The sequence below is a fragment of the Pinus tabuliformis genome, chromosome 8, assembly GCF_031772625.1.
Source record: "Pinus tabuliformis cultivar Carrire ecotype Pingquan chromosome 8, CPIR1, whole genome shotgun sequence".
In the NCBI taxonomy this organism is placed as follows: domain Eukaryota; kingdom Viridiplantae; phylum Streptophyta; class Pinopsida; order Pinales; family Pinaceae; genus Pinus; species Pinus tabuliformis.
The window spans coordinates 599472819-599489305 of NC_142294.1; the positions used below are offsets into that span (position 1 = coordinate 599472819).

The 16487-nt window shown below is 37.8% G+C and overlaps 1 protein-coding gene across 2 annotated transcripts; it reads right to left on the reverse strand.

The window, feature by feature from the left end:
- Positions 1–11738: 11738 nt before the first annotated feature.
- LOC149236903 (uncharacterized) lies at positions 11739–13699 on the reverse strand. 2 transcript variants are annotated; one of them, XR_016246257.1, is made up of 2 exons: positions 12419–13696; positions 11739–12179 (listed from the first exon to the last, which is right to left on the reverse strand). XR_016246257.1 is itself a non-coding variant. In XM_089372526.1 (2 exons), the coding sequence occupies exons 1-2, from the start codon at positions 13595–13597 to the stop codon at positions 12157–12159; spliced, it is 495 nt and encodes a 164-aa protein (XP_089228652.1). In that variant the 5' UTR covers positions 13598–13699; the 3' UTR covers positions 11739–12156. The 2 variants fall into 2 exon arrangements, 1 of the variants encoding a protein (XP_089228652.1); XM_089372526.1 differs by having other exon boundaries at positions 13126–13699.
- Positions 13700–16487: the final 2788 nt, after the last annotated feature.

Genomic DNA, 16487 nt, shown 5'->3' on the forward strand with positions numbered 1-16487 from the left:
GAGTTAAAAGGTTTGTAAATCTATTTCCTAATGCACAGACAGGATGACAGCTCTCTGGCATTAAAACAACAAAAACCTGAATATAAATTCAATAATACTAACTAGATTCTAACACAGAGGTGGGATGACAACCCCTCTAATGCTAAACATCAAGAGCAAATGAAAAATGCATAACAGGCACAGCCTGGAACAAAGTAGAAGTGGAAAGTGAGCAATTGGCAGCAAAAGAAGCTTGCATTAGCTGAAAATGAAGACCAGAAGCTGCAGGTATCACAGTAGCTATAGTCTCCAGAAGTTGAACTTTACATCAAAATAACATTTGTCAACCCCCATTACATCTTTCTTTTGGGTATATATGGAGTTTGTTTACAAAATTGCTCTGCTATGCTATGTGTGGAGGGGTCATAACTGGCCACCAACCACATTTACAATTAGATATGGGTCTCTGCTACAAACTGTGTGTTTTAATGAACAAAATCATCCTTTCTGGTACTCTGATGTCCTTTTTGAGCAGGCGGAGTACCGTATGGAACAAAAACTCCATAACTGGTAAACGAATTCAACTGCTCAAGGCAGTACTCTCCTTCCCTAGCTGTGCTGCTCTTTGAATGTGGTTGCTGAGGATAATAAATGTAGAGTGCTGGTGGACGATCACCTTCATCCCTTAGCAGTGTGGGGCAGGCCAAAAACACGAAAATTGCGTGGAAAACGAATGAGGAGCTGAGAATGAATGCTAGCCGTTCGATGGCTTAGACGGATGGCCAAGATCCCTTGGCAGGTGGTGGGAGGAAACAGAGGCGCCATTGAATATAAGTTGTTAGATCTGGCAGATGGACGGCGGAGATTGGATCGGAGGGAGCTATTGGGGAAAACAGGCGGAGACAGATGTGGGCTATCAGATTGCAGTGGGAAAGATCGGACGACTATCAAGAGCGGGAGCTGCATGAACGTTAACGAGCGGGGGTCGTACAGGACAACGGTAAGTAGTTTCCCCGCACCGCTTTTCGGAGGCGAGCGGTTTCCATATGCGGGGGCGTGATCCAGTCTAACGACGACACGTGGCAGGTAGGTCCGGCGGGAAACCGCTTTCCCCGCGTGCTATCAGACGTGCGGTTTACGAGAGCAGGGGCTGGGGACACCGTCGGATCTTCGCGGGATGATCGGACGGCCAAGGTTAAAAGCACGTGCTTTGGATTGATGTGATGGGTGAAAATACCCCGCGGGTTATGTGATTTGGCAAAGCGCACGGTTATGTGGATTATAATCGTATGGGCTTTGAAATTAAACGGTGAAAGGTTTGACCACATAAATGGACTTTCGCGGGGTTTTGGGAGAAAAACAAGGATAAAGGGGTTTAAAGGATAATAAGGAGGATTAAGGGGAAGGAGGAAACACATGCAGCGGGGGGTTAAGTAGATACGGGTTTAGGTTGAATTTCGGGGTAAAACAGGGATAGCGGGGTTTAGATAAGTGTAGGGAAAAATGGAGGAGAAGAGGGAGAAACTGCTGCAAGCCCTTTGCAACCCAAACTAGCACTGCCTAACCTGATTTTATCCATCAAATGTTGCAAAATGTAGCAGAGCTAACACTGGCTCCTTCTAGGGATGAGATCCTCCCTGTGAGGTCTCAAGAACCTGCAGATCAATGCCTTCCTGATGAAAACAAATTAGCCAAAATTCCTAGTGTTCCATTGGGCATGGAGTCTACTGCACCTATACTAAAACTGATAAAAACACAATATTTACAACTTTTAAGGCCAAAAGACCTTAAACAACATAATTTTTCAGAAAACGCCCATTAACTAGGCCATCAAAAACTGCTTCTCCTCCCATACTTTTCAGTATGAAGGTGTTGTTCCCTTGAATCTGTGAAATAATGAAAGGGCCCATCCAGAAAGTATCAAACTTCCCATGATTGCCTTTCTTTTCCTTCAATGCATCCCACTTCAAAACCAAGTCTCCCACTTGAAAATCATCTATTTTTGCCTTCTTGTCAAAGGCTTCCTTGATCTTTTTCTGATGTGCTGCAGCCTTTTCAACCAGCTGTTCTATAATCTGATGTACTTTTGCCAAATTAGTGATCCTCTTTGCCATGTATTCTTCCTCATCCTGTTCTGTTTGAAGGAACTTTGCCACAGGGAGAGTTAATTGAATTGGGAATACAGCTTCAGTGCCATATACCAGCTTGAAAGGAGAATTCCCTATGGATTTCTTAATGGTCACTCTGTCAAGCCACAGTGCATACTTGACCTTGGAATCTCAATTCTTTTTATTTTCTTCTAGTAGCTTCTTAATTATCCTTATCAGACTTTTATTTGAAGATTCTACTAGACCATTTCCTTGAGGATAATATGAGGTGGAATGAACAAGTTTAATACCCATCGAATTACACATTTCCACCAATTCTTTTGTCCTGAAGACAGCTGCATTGTCTGTGACCAGTTTATGTGGACAACCAAATCTGCTGAAGATATTTTCTGTCAAAAACTTCATGACCACATTATGATCAGCCTTTCTGGTAGGGATTGCTTCAATCCACTTAGTGAAATAATCAATGGCTACTAATATCAACCTGTGCTAGCCACTGGAATATAGATTGATTTCTCTAATGAAATCCAAGCCCCACTGCTGAAAAGGTCCTTTTGCAAGAATTGGTTTTAGGGGCAGGGACTTCAACTGCTGCTTTCCTTCAAATCTTTGGCACCTATCACAAGATTTAACAAAAGCAAATACATCAGAAAATAAAGTGGGCCAATAGTACCCAACTCTGAGAATTTTATGGGCTATATTTTTCCAATAACGGTGCCCTCCACACATGCTGGAATGAAATTGCAGCATAACTTCTTTTGACTGTTCTTTGTCCAGACACCTCAAAAGCACTCCAGATGGATCCCTCCAGTAGAGCAGATTTTCATTAATGCAATATTTAGCTGCCCTAAGCTTTATAGTTCTAGCTTGACTTTGAGTAAGTTCTGAAGGGATTTCTAGCTTCAGCAAGAAATTAATTATTGCAGAATACTAATTACAAGAAGCTAGATTCTCGGCCACTGACTGCTTTCTGTTTGGTTCAGCTGCTTCCTCTTTTTTTGCTTGACCATTTTCTGCAATTGAGCACAGGAAATCAATGTCTAATGATCTGCAATTTTCTTCAGCCAATAACTTGGCAAGACCCTGACCTTTGACCAGCTTGGTGGGCTTCAATTCTATATTAAATTCTATCATCTTTGCAATCCATTTAGCCCTTCTTCCATCAGCATCAGGTTGTGTCAAGACATCTTTTATTGCAGTAGAGGGTACATATGCAATTATCTTGGAATGCAAGATATAAACTCTGAAAGCTTTCAAGGATTTGATAAGAGCATATGCATGTTTCTTCATAATATCATACCTTAGTTCAGCATCCCTTAAATTTTTGCTGAAAAATGCTACTAGATGCTCTGAACCTTCTTCATCTGCCTGCAATAAAACTGTTGCAATGGTGTCTTCAGAGGCAAATGAGAATATATAGAACTCCTTGCTGTAATCTGGACTTATTAAAGTGGGAGCCTCCATAATAGCTTTCTTAATGGACTCAAAAGATTCTCTTGCTGCATCAGTCCATTTGACCTCTGACCCTTTCTTTAACATGGAGGTAATATGCTTCACTAGTTCTACAAAAGTTGGTATGAACCTCCTTACAAAATTAATTTTGTCCAGAAAGGACTGGATATCCTTCTTTGATCTAGGAACAGACAAGGTCTGTATTGCTTTTATTCTTTTTGGATCAACCTGAACACCTGCAGCAGACACCACATGTGCTAATAGCTTGCCTTCTTCTAAAGCAAATTGTGATTTTTTGGGATTAACTGAAATTCCAAACCTCCTGCAGTTCAGAAACAATTTTTTCAAATGCTGCAAATGATTTTGATGGCTGTTGGAGTATATTGTTATGTGATCAAGGTAGATAAGGATAAATTTTTCCTTCTCTCCTACAAATGCTATATCCATAGCTCTCTGAAAGGTTGCTCCAGCATTCATCAATCCAAAAGGCATCTTGGCATACATAAAAGTGCCCCAAGGAGTGGTGAATGCAGTCTTTTCTTGATCATCTGGATGCACAACAATCTGATTAAAGCCTAAAAAACCATCCAAGAAAGACATTACTTTGGCTCCTAAGACCTTTTGCAGCAAATGCTCCATTTTCGGTAAGGGATAATTATCTTTCTTTGAGCATTTGTTTAAATTTTTGAAATCAACACACAGTCTGATTTCTCCACTTTTCTTCCTCACCACTACTAGATTGGCTACCCATTTGGAATATCTAAGAGGAACTATGATCTTGGCAGCCAACAATTTTTTAATTTCTTTTTCAATCAGTGGAAGAAGCATAGGATTTATTGGTCTCAGCTTCTATTTGAAAGGAATAGTGTCTTTCTCCAGAGGGATTTTATGCTGGATTATGTTCTTATCATAAGTTTTCAGGTCACTATACTCCCAGGAAAACACATCAACAAATTGCTTCATTAATTTGTAGTAATCAGAACTTTGGTCAGCAGACAGATGAGTGGACAAATGTATGTATCTAGGCTGACCTGGATTTCCTATATCATGCTTACAAACTGCAGATTGATTCTCTTTCTGGGCAGCTTTGTAAGGCACATCATTCTGGTCAAACAGTCTTTCTAGAGGAATTAGACCCTTAGGAATATGATTACTAGGAAGCTGGAGAATGCTATTTTTACCAATCTTGTTTCTCAGCTGGGACTGGGGGATTTCTTCCAAGGCTTCATTCTCTTGGTCAATTTTCATTTCGGAAAACTCATCAATGACTTGTAGAAACCTATTTAGCTCATCATCATCATTAAAAACTTTCCAATGTTGGACATTATCAGGCAAGGATGGTCTGTATTTCACTTGGACTTCATAAACTAGTCTGGGAGACATGGGAGGAATAAATAGACTAGCAGACACAACAAGGGAATCAGAAAGCTGATTTTGGGCTCTAGGAATATATGAAATATAGAAATAATCAAAAGAATCTCTGATTCTCCATACCTCATCTCTGTATGCTTTCAGCCTGGATGCTTTGCCTGAAATGTTTTATTTACTTGCTGAATAATCAGATCAGCATCTCCAAACACCTTTATGTTCCTAATTCCTTTGTCTTTTGCTGCATTAAGGCCCAATAGTAGAGCTTCATATTCTGCTATGTTGTTTGTGACTTGAAAAGCCAGCTTAAAAGACAGTTGTGTGCTTTCTTTCTCTGGAGATACTAGCACCACCCCTGCTCCTGCAGTCTCCCTGGAACATGCTCCATCAAAGAACATCTCCCAAACTCGACCTCCTTGCTCTTCTTCGGCCTGAACTGTTGGTTTCCTGATCTGCATTGAGGCCTTCTGAGATTCTTCTATTTGGAGAATACATGCTCCAAAATCAGTGTCCACAGCATATATGGGATGATTAGTAGGATTCTTCTCATCACTGATTATGTATACCAACTGTGCTTCTCTGTACAATCTCCTACTTTCTCCGACAAACACTGGGATAGTGGCATAAGATAGATCGTTTTGTAATGCCCCACATAGTCTCTTAATCCATCCTCTGGACAGAAGCATGCCAAACTTAGGAGGGACATCTGCTACCACAATATCCATCATCATACTCTTCATGGGCAGCTGAGTTAGGGTAATGGCCAGGTCTTTGATTAATCCCAGGCATTTCACTTTCCTTGAATCAAAAGAGAATAAATCATGATATGGTCTAATGATATCAAGGCCTAACTCTTCCATGACAGCTTTAAGCATTAAATTGTGGCTGGCCCCTGTGTCTAGCAGGCAATTGTGGAGGACTTTGTTATGAATGGTCAAGGAGACATAAAAATATGGAGAAATATTATCAGCGGGTTCAATCATAGGGCTGAGCACAATGGCAGGCTTGTCATCTTGCAAATTGACAGAGTTAGTGGAGGCTTGTGGATTTTTCAGCTCAAGAGCTCCAAGGATAGGCTTTCTAAATACTTCACTCTTTACCAACTCTACCAGAGGCACAGATATTTTCAATTTCTGAACTTCTGACTCAAAGATGAAAGCAGGATATAACTTATCAGAACCTTTTACCTCTTGAACTGGTGCTTTGAGGATGGTTGGATCAGCTGTTGGTCTTCTCTGTCTGATATTCTATGACTCTGTTTGGACAACAGCTCTTTGGGCATGATTCTCTTTGACATTTTTTGCATTTGACCTCAGATTGTATCTTTGTTGTTCACCAGTCTGCAGAACAGTTCCTCTGTCCCACTCGTGACTATCTTGTTCCTGCAGCAATGATTTTTCATAAGCAGCCAATGTCAAAAATGCAGCGCTGCCTTTATCTTCCATGTAGTGAATTTCATCCTCATCTTCAAACTGTTCTTCCTCCATGACTACATTTAGAAACTGAGCTTTAATTTTCTGTTCTTCTTTTGATTCTTCACCCTTCTGAATTATTTGCAACTGCTCATTTGCTCTTCTGAATGGATTTGGATTTCTTGGAGCAAATGTGTTCTGCTGCCTTGTTTTCCCTGAACTTTGCTCAACCTTCAACTTAGATATTTCGGCAGCCAATGACTCTATCATCTTAGTCATTTTGTCTAATTTAGGTTCTGAAGATGAAGCAAAAGAAGTATAAGCCTAACCTCTCTGCCTCCTTTTGTTCGCTTGACTTTTGAGCTTTTCTGCAGCCATAATATTGGATTCCACCTCCAGTGCTACATCTTGCATATCAGCTAGAGTGGCACATCTTCTTTCTCTCAACAATAGGCAAAAATCAGAGTCAAAAGCATTGGCATAAGTGAGTTTGGCAGAGGTGGGGGTAGGCTTTACCTCAGCTGGTATCTTACTATACATACGATTGAATATTTTATTAAAATCAGGCAATGATTCCCCATTTTCCCTCTTTAGGTTACCAAACTCAGTATGATAATACAGCAAGTCCTTTTTATCTCCCCAATGCTTCAAAAATGCATCATCTAATGCTTCAATATCTGTTATAAATCTCTGGGGTAATTCTCTGAACCACTTCCTAGCCTCTCCATCAAGGCTCTAGACAAAAACTCTCATCCATACATCATTTTCACTTATATCTAAATTATCAGCATAACTATAAAAAGCTTCTAGGTGTTCTTCTGCTGTTGCTCCCTCTGTGCCGATGAACTTAGGCATGTATTTATGATACTCTCCCACAGGCATAAGATTTAAAGGAACAGACAAGACTAAAGGTCCATATCTAGCAGCAACAATTCTTTCTATCTTCGTGGGTGCTTGCTGGCCTACCATGATTGGGATATGTGGAAGAATACTAGTAGATTGAATTAATGTGATGGATGGCAGATACAATGGGATGTTTTGGACTATATTGGAAGCTTTCTTTGGACTGAGATTCAAAGGGGAACTAACTGCATAAGGGGTTGTATCAATCTCTGAAGGAATTTCCTTATTAACAGTGCTGGGCTCTAAATCTTCAAACTATATATCTTCAGCCATGACTTTATCTTTCATAGATGAATGAGATTTCTTAGGCTTACCTGATCCTGATGCCCCTTTTTGTGATGTTTTCTTTGATTTGATAGTCATCTCAGGGTCAGGCACTGGTTCAGCTTGTGATTTTTGAGGATTTCTTCGAGTATGTCTCACAAACTGAGCCAGAGCTTCAATGTGAAGTCACCAAAGGTTGGTCTTCCTCTAGTGGAGTCGCCAGATAGATGATTACAACCAGTAACTGTGTTCAAACCTTGTCTATCATCAAAGCTTGAAACTGTGTCGTTCTCCCAGGGAAGCTGAGCTTCAATTCTCCTCTCCCCCGCAATGGCGCCAATTAATGTTATCACCCCAAGAAACTATCCTAGGTTGTATATCAAAGATGCTCGGGAACATTACAAACTCAACAAAAATGTTGGAAAATGGTGGATGAATGAAAGGAACGATGCATATTCGAGCCAGATAACCACTTCTACTATGTTTAACCCCAGACATGGGTGAACACCCCTAGACTATAAGGCTTTAGACCACCAATTACTCACAGTTTAAGGAAAATGTGATGATGGAGAATACTGATCACACCAGCAGATGCACATGACCCTGTGATGGCCAGCTGCAACCAGTTAAAAGGCCTGTAAATCTATTTCCTAATGTACAGACAGGATGACAGCTCTCTGGCATTAAAACAACAGAAACCTACATACACATTCAATAATACTAACTAGATTCTAACATAGAGGTGGGATGACAGCCCCTCTAATGCTAAACATCAAGAGCAAATGAAAAATGCATAACAAGCACAGCGTGGAACAAAGTAGAAGTGGAAAGTGAGCAATTGACAGCAAAAGAAGCTTGCATTAGTTGAAAACGAAGACCAGAAGCTGTATGTATCATAATAGTTACAGTCTCCAGAAGTTGAACTTTACATCAAAATAACATTCATCAACCCCCATTACATCTTTCTTTTGGGTACATATGGAGTTTGTTTACAAAATTGCTCTGCTGTGCTATGCGTGGAGGGGTCATAACTGGCCACCAACCACATTTACAATTAGATATGGGTCTCTGCTGCAAACTGTGTGTTTTAATGAACAAAATCGGCCTTTCTGGTACTCTGATGTCCTTTTTGAGTAGGCAGAGTACTGTATGGGACAAAAACTCCATAACTGGTAAATGAATTCAACTGCTCGAGGTAGTACTCCTTCCCTGGCCGTGCTGCTCTTTGAATGTGGTTGCTGAGGATAATAAGTGCAAAGCGCTGGTGGATGATCACCTTCATCCCTTGGCAGCGTGGGGCAGGCCAAAAACACGAAAATTGCGTGGAAAATGAATGAGGAGCTGAGAACGAATGCTAGCCGTTGGATGGCTCAGATGGATGGCCGAGATCCCTTGGCAGGCGGTGGGAGGAAATAGAGGTGCCATTGAATATAAGCCATTAGATCTGGCAAATAGACGGCGGAGATTGGATCGGAGGGAGCTATCGGGGAAAATGGGCAGAGACAGATGTGGGCCATCAGATCGCGGTGGGAAAGATTGGACGGCTATCGGGAGCGGGAGCTGCGCGAACGTTAACGAGCGGGGGTCGTACAGGACAGCGGTAAGTGGTTTCCCCACACCGTTTCTCGGAGGCGAGCAGTTTCCGTATGCGGGGGCACGATCCAGTCTAACGGCGACACATGGCAGGCAGGTCCGGCGGGAAACCGCTTTCCCCATGTGCTATGTGATTTGGCAAAGCACACGGTTATGTGGATTATAATCGTATGGGCTTTGAAATTAAACGGTGAAGGGTTTGATCACATAAATGGACTTTCGGGAGGTTTTGGGAGAAAAACAGGGATAAAAGGGGTTTAAAGGATAATAAGGAGGATTAAGGGTAAGGAGGAAACGAAGAAAATGCATGCAGCAGGGGGTTAAGTAGAGATGGGTTTAGATTGAATTTTGGGGTAAAACAGGGATAGCGGGGTTTAGATAAGTGTAGGGAAAAATGGAGGAGAAGAAGGAGAAACTGCTGCAAACCCTCTGCAACCCAAACCAGCACTACCTAACCTAATTTTATCCATCAAATGTTGCAAAATGTAGCAGAGCTAACAGGTAGCATATCAAATTCTTATAGAATGGGCACAAGAGACATAAGTAAATGAATATTTCAATGTTTGATTTCTTAATAGAGGGGTTGTAACAAGGAATTTCTTTGTTTGAGATCTCCATTCACCCATCAAATTGCAAGGAGGAAATTTCTCCAAACTTGAAGATCAATGATTCATATTTCAATAGAAACTAGTAATATTCATGGCTATATGGTCACTTCAATTCTTTGACAATTAACCAATGTCAGCTTTGAAGCTAATGATATGGTTCTGAGAAAGGAAAATTACTCACCTGACTCCTCCTATGGGTAGAGCTCCACTAAAATTCTCCATCAATAAGGTCCCAAGGGATTTGGGTATAGATGAGATGTTTTTCTAGATACATCCATGGAATATTTATCAATCAATATTTTGGACCAACCTAATGACAGACAACATTTACTCCTTCAAAACATCAATTCATTAATATCTCATGTGATGTATCCTAGAGAAACATTTCACTATAACCTTAATTGCAAAAATTTTAAACTTGGGTTTGAGTATCAATAATCATGTTTAAATTCTAACCACATGGAGGGATCGATGAGAATTGAGGTAATTTTCTTATGGTCTTCAACCTTTGTGATGCCCATTTAATGGGTAGAGTATCCCTACACTTAGATATTCTTATGCTTCTTGCAATCTAGACTACCCATGATTTGCTAAGGGGAAAGGTTTTGAATAGTTTTGTTTCATTGTCTTATGCAAATTTCTTAAGGTTGTTTTTATTGAGTCTCCTTGCCATTTTGATTTCAACCTTGTAAGTTCTTTGATTTCATTGACTTGGTTTGTAAAGAGACAATAAAGGGTGATATGTATGTTTGGTTGGAAATCGAATTTACACAAGTTGCATCTTCTATGCCCTCGTGGTTTCTCTTTTGAAGTAAATCCTATGTTAGGTTTCTATTATTAAGAGAAATTCACGTAAATATTTTAGCTTTGGTAGGGCATTCATATTTCGAAAGTGCTTTCTACCACTAACCTGAAGACTTGTTAAGGCCTTCAATGGCCAAAGAATTGTAACAAAGTCTAGGTTCATAGCCACTCAAGGGATTTGTTAAGTAGAGGAGCTCATCCTCTTCTTCATTGATGAAAACACTACATTTTTAAAGACATTTTGTAAGAGGTCTAAGTTGTTGCATATTCCACATTAAGGTCAAGTTTATCAAGGTAGGACATCATTCTTGTCTACAATTCAATGCTTTCCCTATTACAATTTGACAAAGGGTATAAAACACTTTAATCTTTATCAAGGATACGAGGGATGGGCACTTTATGTTGATGTCTGCTTCTGACTCAAGGGTAAATACTAAATATTCTTGTTTCTACAATTTATTTATTTATTTCTTATTATTATAGATCTATAATCTTTATCTTAAATTATTTTTTCTAATACCTTTTATAATAAATTATATAAAATTTGGAAATAATCTTTTAAAAATATTATATTAATTATTTATTTTTTAAAAATAAATTTAAAGTTAAATGAAATGTTTTGATTTATTAAAATAACAATTTCATTTCAAATTTCAAAATTTTAAGTAAAATTAAATATGCATAATTTTTTTTTTCTTAAATATAATTAATTATTTTAATTATTATTGAGCGGAGAAGCTTATTCTACAACTCAGTGATACGAGGCTCATGTTAGATTCGTATTTAAGACGGATCTATGCTGATATTAAAGCATTAACTAATATGCTTAATTTAAATTGAAATATTTTAAAAATAATAAATTTATTTTATTTTATATTTATATGTTAAAATTGGGATCATGAAAATGATCCATATGTATTATTAATCGAATCTCTCAACCTTTACTTGTTTGTATATTAAAATCAAAATTATAAAACTATAACTATCTCAATAGATAAGTATGAGGTACGGTTATGTCTGTCGCTTCCCACTGAAGACTACACGAATAATCACACGAGTTCCAGTCATGGCTATATCTGTTCCACCACACCGAACAAGCATAAAACCAAGCTGATTCCATTAGATGGTATGACTGTAAAATCTCTGACGAAGCAATTTCCCTGATAATTGCTTTCAGGACATTTTCTCTGCAAAATTGAATATTCATGGGAGCATAACTTCTCAATTTAATAATCCATAGATGCCTCTGAGCACAAATAGAGTCGGAACCTTATTTATTTAAAAGTATTGAGACATAATTAGAGAACAAGGCGGCCTGTAACTACCGAATGAGGTTTCCATAGGTCACAACTCAGTCATGTCGACAGGAGTTACAGTCCAGGCCCTTTCACGATATATAAAGAACTTTATATTAACATTAAAAACAAAAAATGCTAAGCTCCCAGACCCTGAAGAGCTATGTTTGAATAATGCATATCAGTGCAATAATGTATTTGCTGTAGCCACCTGCAACTTCTTTATGTATCAGATTCATTGTACTAATTCAAGCATCAATGACAGTACCATTAGACAAAGCAATTGTATCAACACATCACTGATTGAATATTTCATAATTGGCTGTTGAATGATAAAGCAACTGTATCAACATATCCGTGATTCAATATTTCATGATCGGCTGTGTTGTTTACCTGCACAGATAAAAATAAAAATCTTAATTATAATTTGAAAAGACCAAACTCTTTTTCCTTCTTTCTTATTTTTCCATTTTCCCGACGATAATATTCATATTTCTGAATCTTGAGGCTTTGTGATAAGCTACTGTTAATAACCAATTGCTAAAACCCTAGGATGATCAAATCGAGATAAGTGAATCTCAAAACATGAGACAATCATAAATAAGCATAAAAGGCTCTGAATAAATTAATACCATCTGCTTAGTAATGAACAGTCTGGCGACGGGAGTTCTGGTATTCAGGAAACCAGAACACAGTCTCAAGTAATTCATATTTCTGTTCAGTTTCATGGAAGATACAGCTATATATGATACCCCACATGAATCATACCAAACAGAAACCAAATTCTGGCAAATGGTGAATGGTATGTCAGGGTTTCTGTTTAGTCCAGCAATATGTGGAACTAAGCAACACATGGGCAATCTAATCATATTCGTATATTCATATACATATTGAAACAGCAACCAGCACTGTAACAGTTGGTCCCCGTGAGTAGTTTCAATCAAGATACCTAGTTTCTCCAGAAAAAACAGATTGACAATAGAAAACACAGAAATGGAGAATTGAGGCAGGCCTTCTCTTCGATGAAGACGTTATAGCTGGGTACGAAACATGGATCCCGAATTGATAAATCCTGCATCGTCTAGCCCTTGAGGATATTTGGGGCCACTGTTGTTTATGTTATCATGGAGAGGCTGGAAAGGAATAAACGTACTACTATTATATATTTGAGGACAATAACTGTCAGGGGCAGAATGGAGGTGGGAGACACAGTTCATATTAAGGTCGAGTACTGACTTATAAGGTAAGGTCTTGCCCAATAGCTGCCAGCCTTGCTGGGTTACATGTGCAGAGAAGGTAGGGTTCAAGGATGAATATCCAAAGGGGGTTTCAGGAATACCAGTGAAACGCTGCACCATGGCTCTGAAATTTGAAGTGTCGGTGTTCAGCAGCGTCGTCGGCGTTCTCCTGGAGGCCCTGGATCGTTTCTTGCCCACCTTGGCAGTTCCTTGGGGATTTACAGACAAACTGGCCGAGTTACTTAGACCTCCGGATTGAGGACGCCGTGGCTCCGTAATTGTCACCGGCGTTGCTTCTGCGAGCTTGGAATTGGTGGACATGGGCGCGGAGACGTGTCCACGTCGAAAATCCTGCTCCCCGTCGCTTGATATCATGAAGCTCTGTGTTTCTCCATGGCTACTGTCGTTGCTCGCCGGCTTCTGCTGAAATTGCGCAGATGTATCAAGAAACTGAGAACTGCCCACGCTGTGAATTCCAAAGGGCGGGGCAGACGGATCTGGAGGCCCTAAGCTGTTGTTCAACGAGAGGGCATTATAAATGTAATCTCCTCTAGCATTTAACATAGACTCCATTGTTCTGGAAAATTCCTCTTCACGACAAAATACTGTAATGTAATGAAATAATTTCTAGTGCTGTCAAGTCGCATATATAATGTAATTCCTGCTCGTCTTGTTTTGTGTGAGGCAGCGTGTTTATACTTCATACCCATATGCCTTGTCAACGGGCACTAGGTCACCGCGTGCTGCGGAGTGTTCACATGGGCAAGGAAGCTAGCTCTTTGAAATGTTGATCATAGGGGTTCCGCATACCGCAGTAATGTGTCCGCCGTACTGCGATCAGGTTCTATATGTGTCAAAATTCAGACTCAGCCTACTCTTTCCTAAAGATCGCAGGTTCTATAGGTGTCCAAATTCTGAGTCAGCCTACTCTTTCCTAAAGATCGCAGGTTCTATAGGTGTCCAAATTCTGAGTCATCCTACTCTTTCCTGAAGAAAGTTGAAGCTTATCGTTGTCGGCAATGGCGGAGTGTTCACGTTGGACCCGCAATATAATATAAACAATGCTCCACAAACCATGCGGTCGTTAGACTGCCCTAATCGAACACTTCTATCTTGTATTTAGCAACCCACATGAACTTGTCATGAACAATTATCTTTCTTACGGACTATTTCAGCAATATATTAAAAGATGTTACATTTCTGTATTTTATAAAGCACGTACTACAGAATATTTTAGCAATATATAGAGAAAATGTTACATTTATGTATTTTATGAAGCACGTATTACATAATATTTTAGCAATATATAAAAAATGCGACATTTATGTATTTTATAAAGTGCGTAACATAAGAATAATATTTTTAACATATGAGGTATAGATTAATGGGTTATGGATTTTAGTTCATATTGATTTTTATTTTAAATTTGCAGGTTGAAAGTGGAGTTAACGGTAGGATTATACTTTTAATAAATATCATTATTTATTTATTATATATTATATAATTGTAGGGATAATGTTTTATTTAAGAAATATTCATATTTATTATTACATAATTATAGGGACAATATTTTATTTAAGAAATATTTATATTTGATTTATTATTGCATAATTATAGGGACACTATGTTATTATTAGGAGAGATTTTTCGAACTATATCATTTTCCTATTTAATATTGATATGGTATAATCATGGGAAGATATTTTACCATTGAGACATATTATATTTCCATTTAACATTAAGATTAGTCTTAACCTATTCATAATTTAAGTAAAAGAAAGAAAAAAAATGAAAGAATATTTTAACTTTTAAGATACAATTTTGATTTAAGGTGGGAGTTAGTTGTAGGATTATACTTTTAATAAATATCACCCTTGATCATTTATCCATTATGTAATTGTATGGACAATATCTTACTTAATAAACATTTATACTTGATTCATTATTGCATAATTGTAGGGACAATATCTTACTATTGGGAGAGATTTTTCAAAGTATATCATTTTTCCAGGCAATATTGATCTCGTATAATCATGGTGAAAATATATTACTATTGGGACATATTACCTTTCCATTTAACATTAAGATTAGTCTCAACCCACTCATAACCTAAATTAACAAAAAAAAAAAAGAGAACATTTTAACTTAAAAAAAATAAAATGATTTCTATTCTTAAAAAAAAATCTTTTATTTAATATAAAAAATTATTTTTTATTTTAATAAAGAAAAAAAAGCATATTTAATTTGACATAAAATTTTGTTTTCTATCATTATTTCAATATATTAGCTTAAAACATTCTTAGTCACAGATCTTTCTTAACATCGAATCAAGAACAGTCAAATTTCTCAAGATAAAATAAGGGTCACCTACCCTAAACTTAGCTTAGCCTTAAAAAGAGAAGGAGAGAACACATATACTCAAGCATAGAGGGAATCAAATATTTAGATGTGCAATAATAGGTAGCACGGCACGGGAACAACCTAAATTGGAAAAAAAAAAAAAAACATCTTTACTTTAAGATAAAATTTAGCAATTTATCATCAGTTTAATATACCATCTTAGATCTTTCTTAACCCTAAATCTATCTAGCCCCTACAATAATCGAATCTTTGAAGGTGCAAATATATTTTGAAGTGGAAAATGTTTCTTAGAAGTGCAATAAAGTTAGCCAAATCTATACACAACCTAGGCTTAAAAAAACACCTAGAGATCCATCCAATCTTTTGAGTTGAGGTGGGCTCAGCCTACACACAACCTAAATTGAAAAAAAAAAACATCTTTACTATAACATAAAATTTAATTTCTATTTCCAATTTAATTCACCAGTTAGATCCTCAACCTTGAGTCTATGAAGTAGCTATAAAGATCAAGTCAAGGTACATGTTTTTTAAGTGGAAAACTTGAAAAAGAAATTGTATTTTAAAAAAATTATCTTTTGGACAAATTTAAAATTATATATATTATAATGCATTTATTATTAAAAAAAATTATATTCAAATTACAAAGGAAATAAAATTAGCAATATGTTACTATATTCTATTTGTGACCTTTGCTAAGAAAAAGTTGCAACAACATTGTGGTAGTCCTCCTTTTCGTCCGATACGAATAGATAGAAAATTTAGCTTATTTTGGCAAGACCAATGCTTGGAACTCATTTAAGCAACCATGTTTCCTTGTTAGTCCCTGTCGTAGGCCCAGTTGGGACTATTGTAATCGATAAGGCTGATGTTAGTATTAGTTGAGTTGTTTGTCCGTTCGGTTGATCAGGTATAATCAAAGTTCCTGATCAAAGTTTTCAGGCATAGATTGATTTACCATCTTATTTTGCCTCTTCCCGAGGTGAGGAGGAAAAAGCATAGGTTATTATTCGTTTGTTTCACATTGTCAAACGGCTCGTAAATTCTATTTAAATTAATGTTGGCATTATTATAAGACATTAAATGGTAGCGAACATACTTGTAT

Coding starts and splice junctions, on each gene's coding strand:
- LOC149236903 (XM_089372526.1), bottom strand. CDS start 13,597: ATGGAGTCTATGTTAAATGCTAGAGGAGATTACATTTATAATGCCCTC. Junction 12,180..13,125: donor CATGGTGCAGCGTTTCACTG/GTATTCCTGAAA, acceptor TTATCTGTGCAG/GTAAACAACACAGCCGATCA.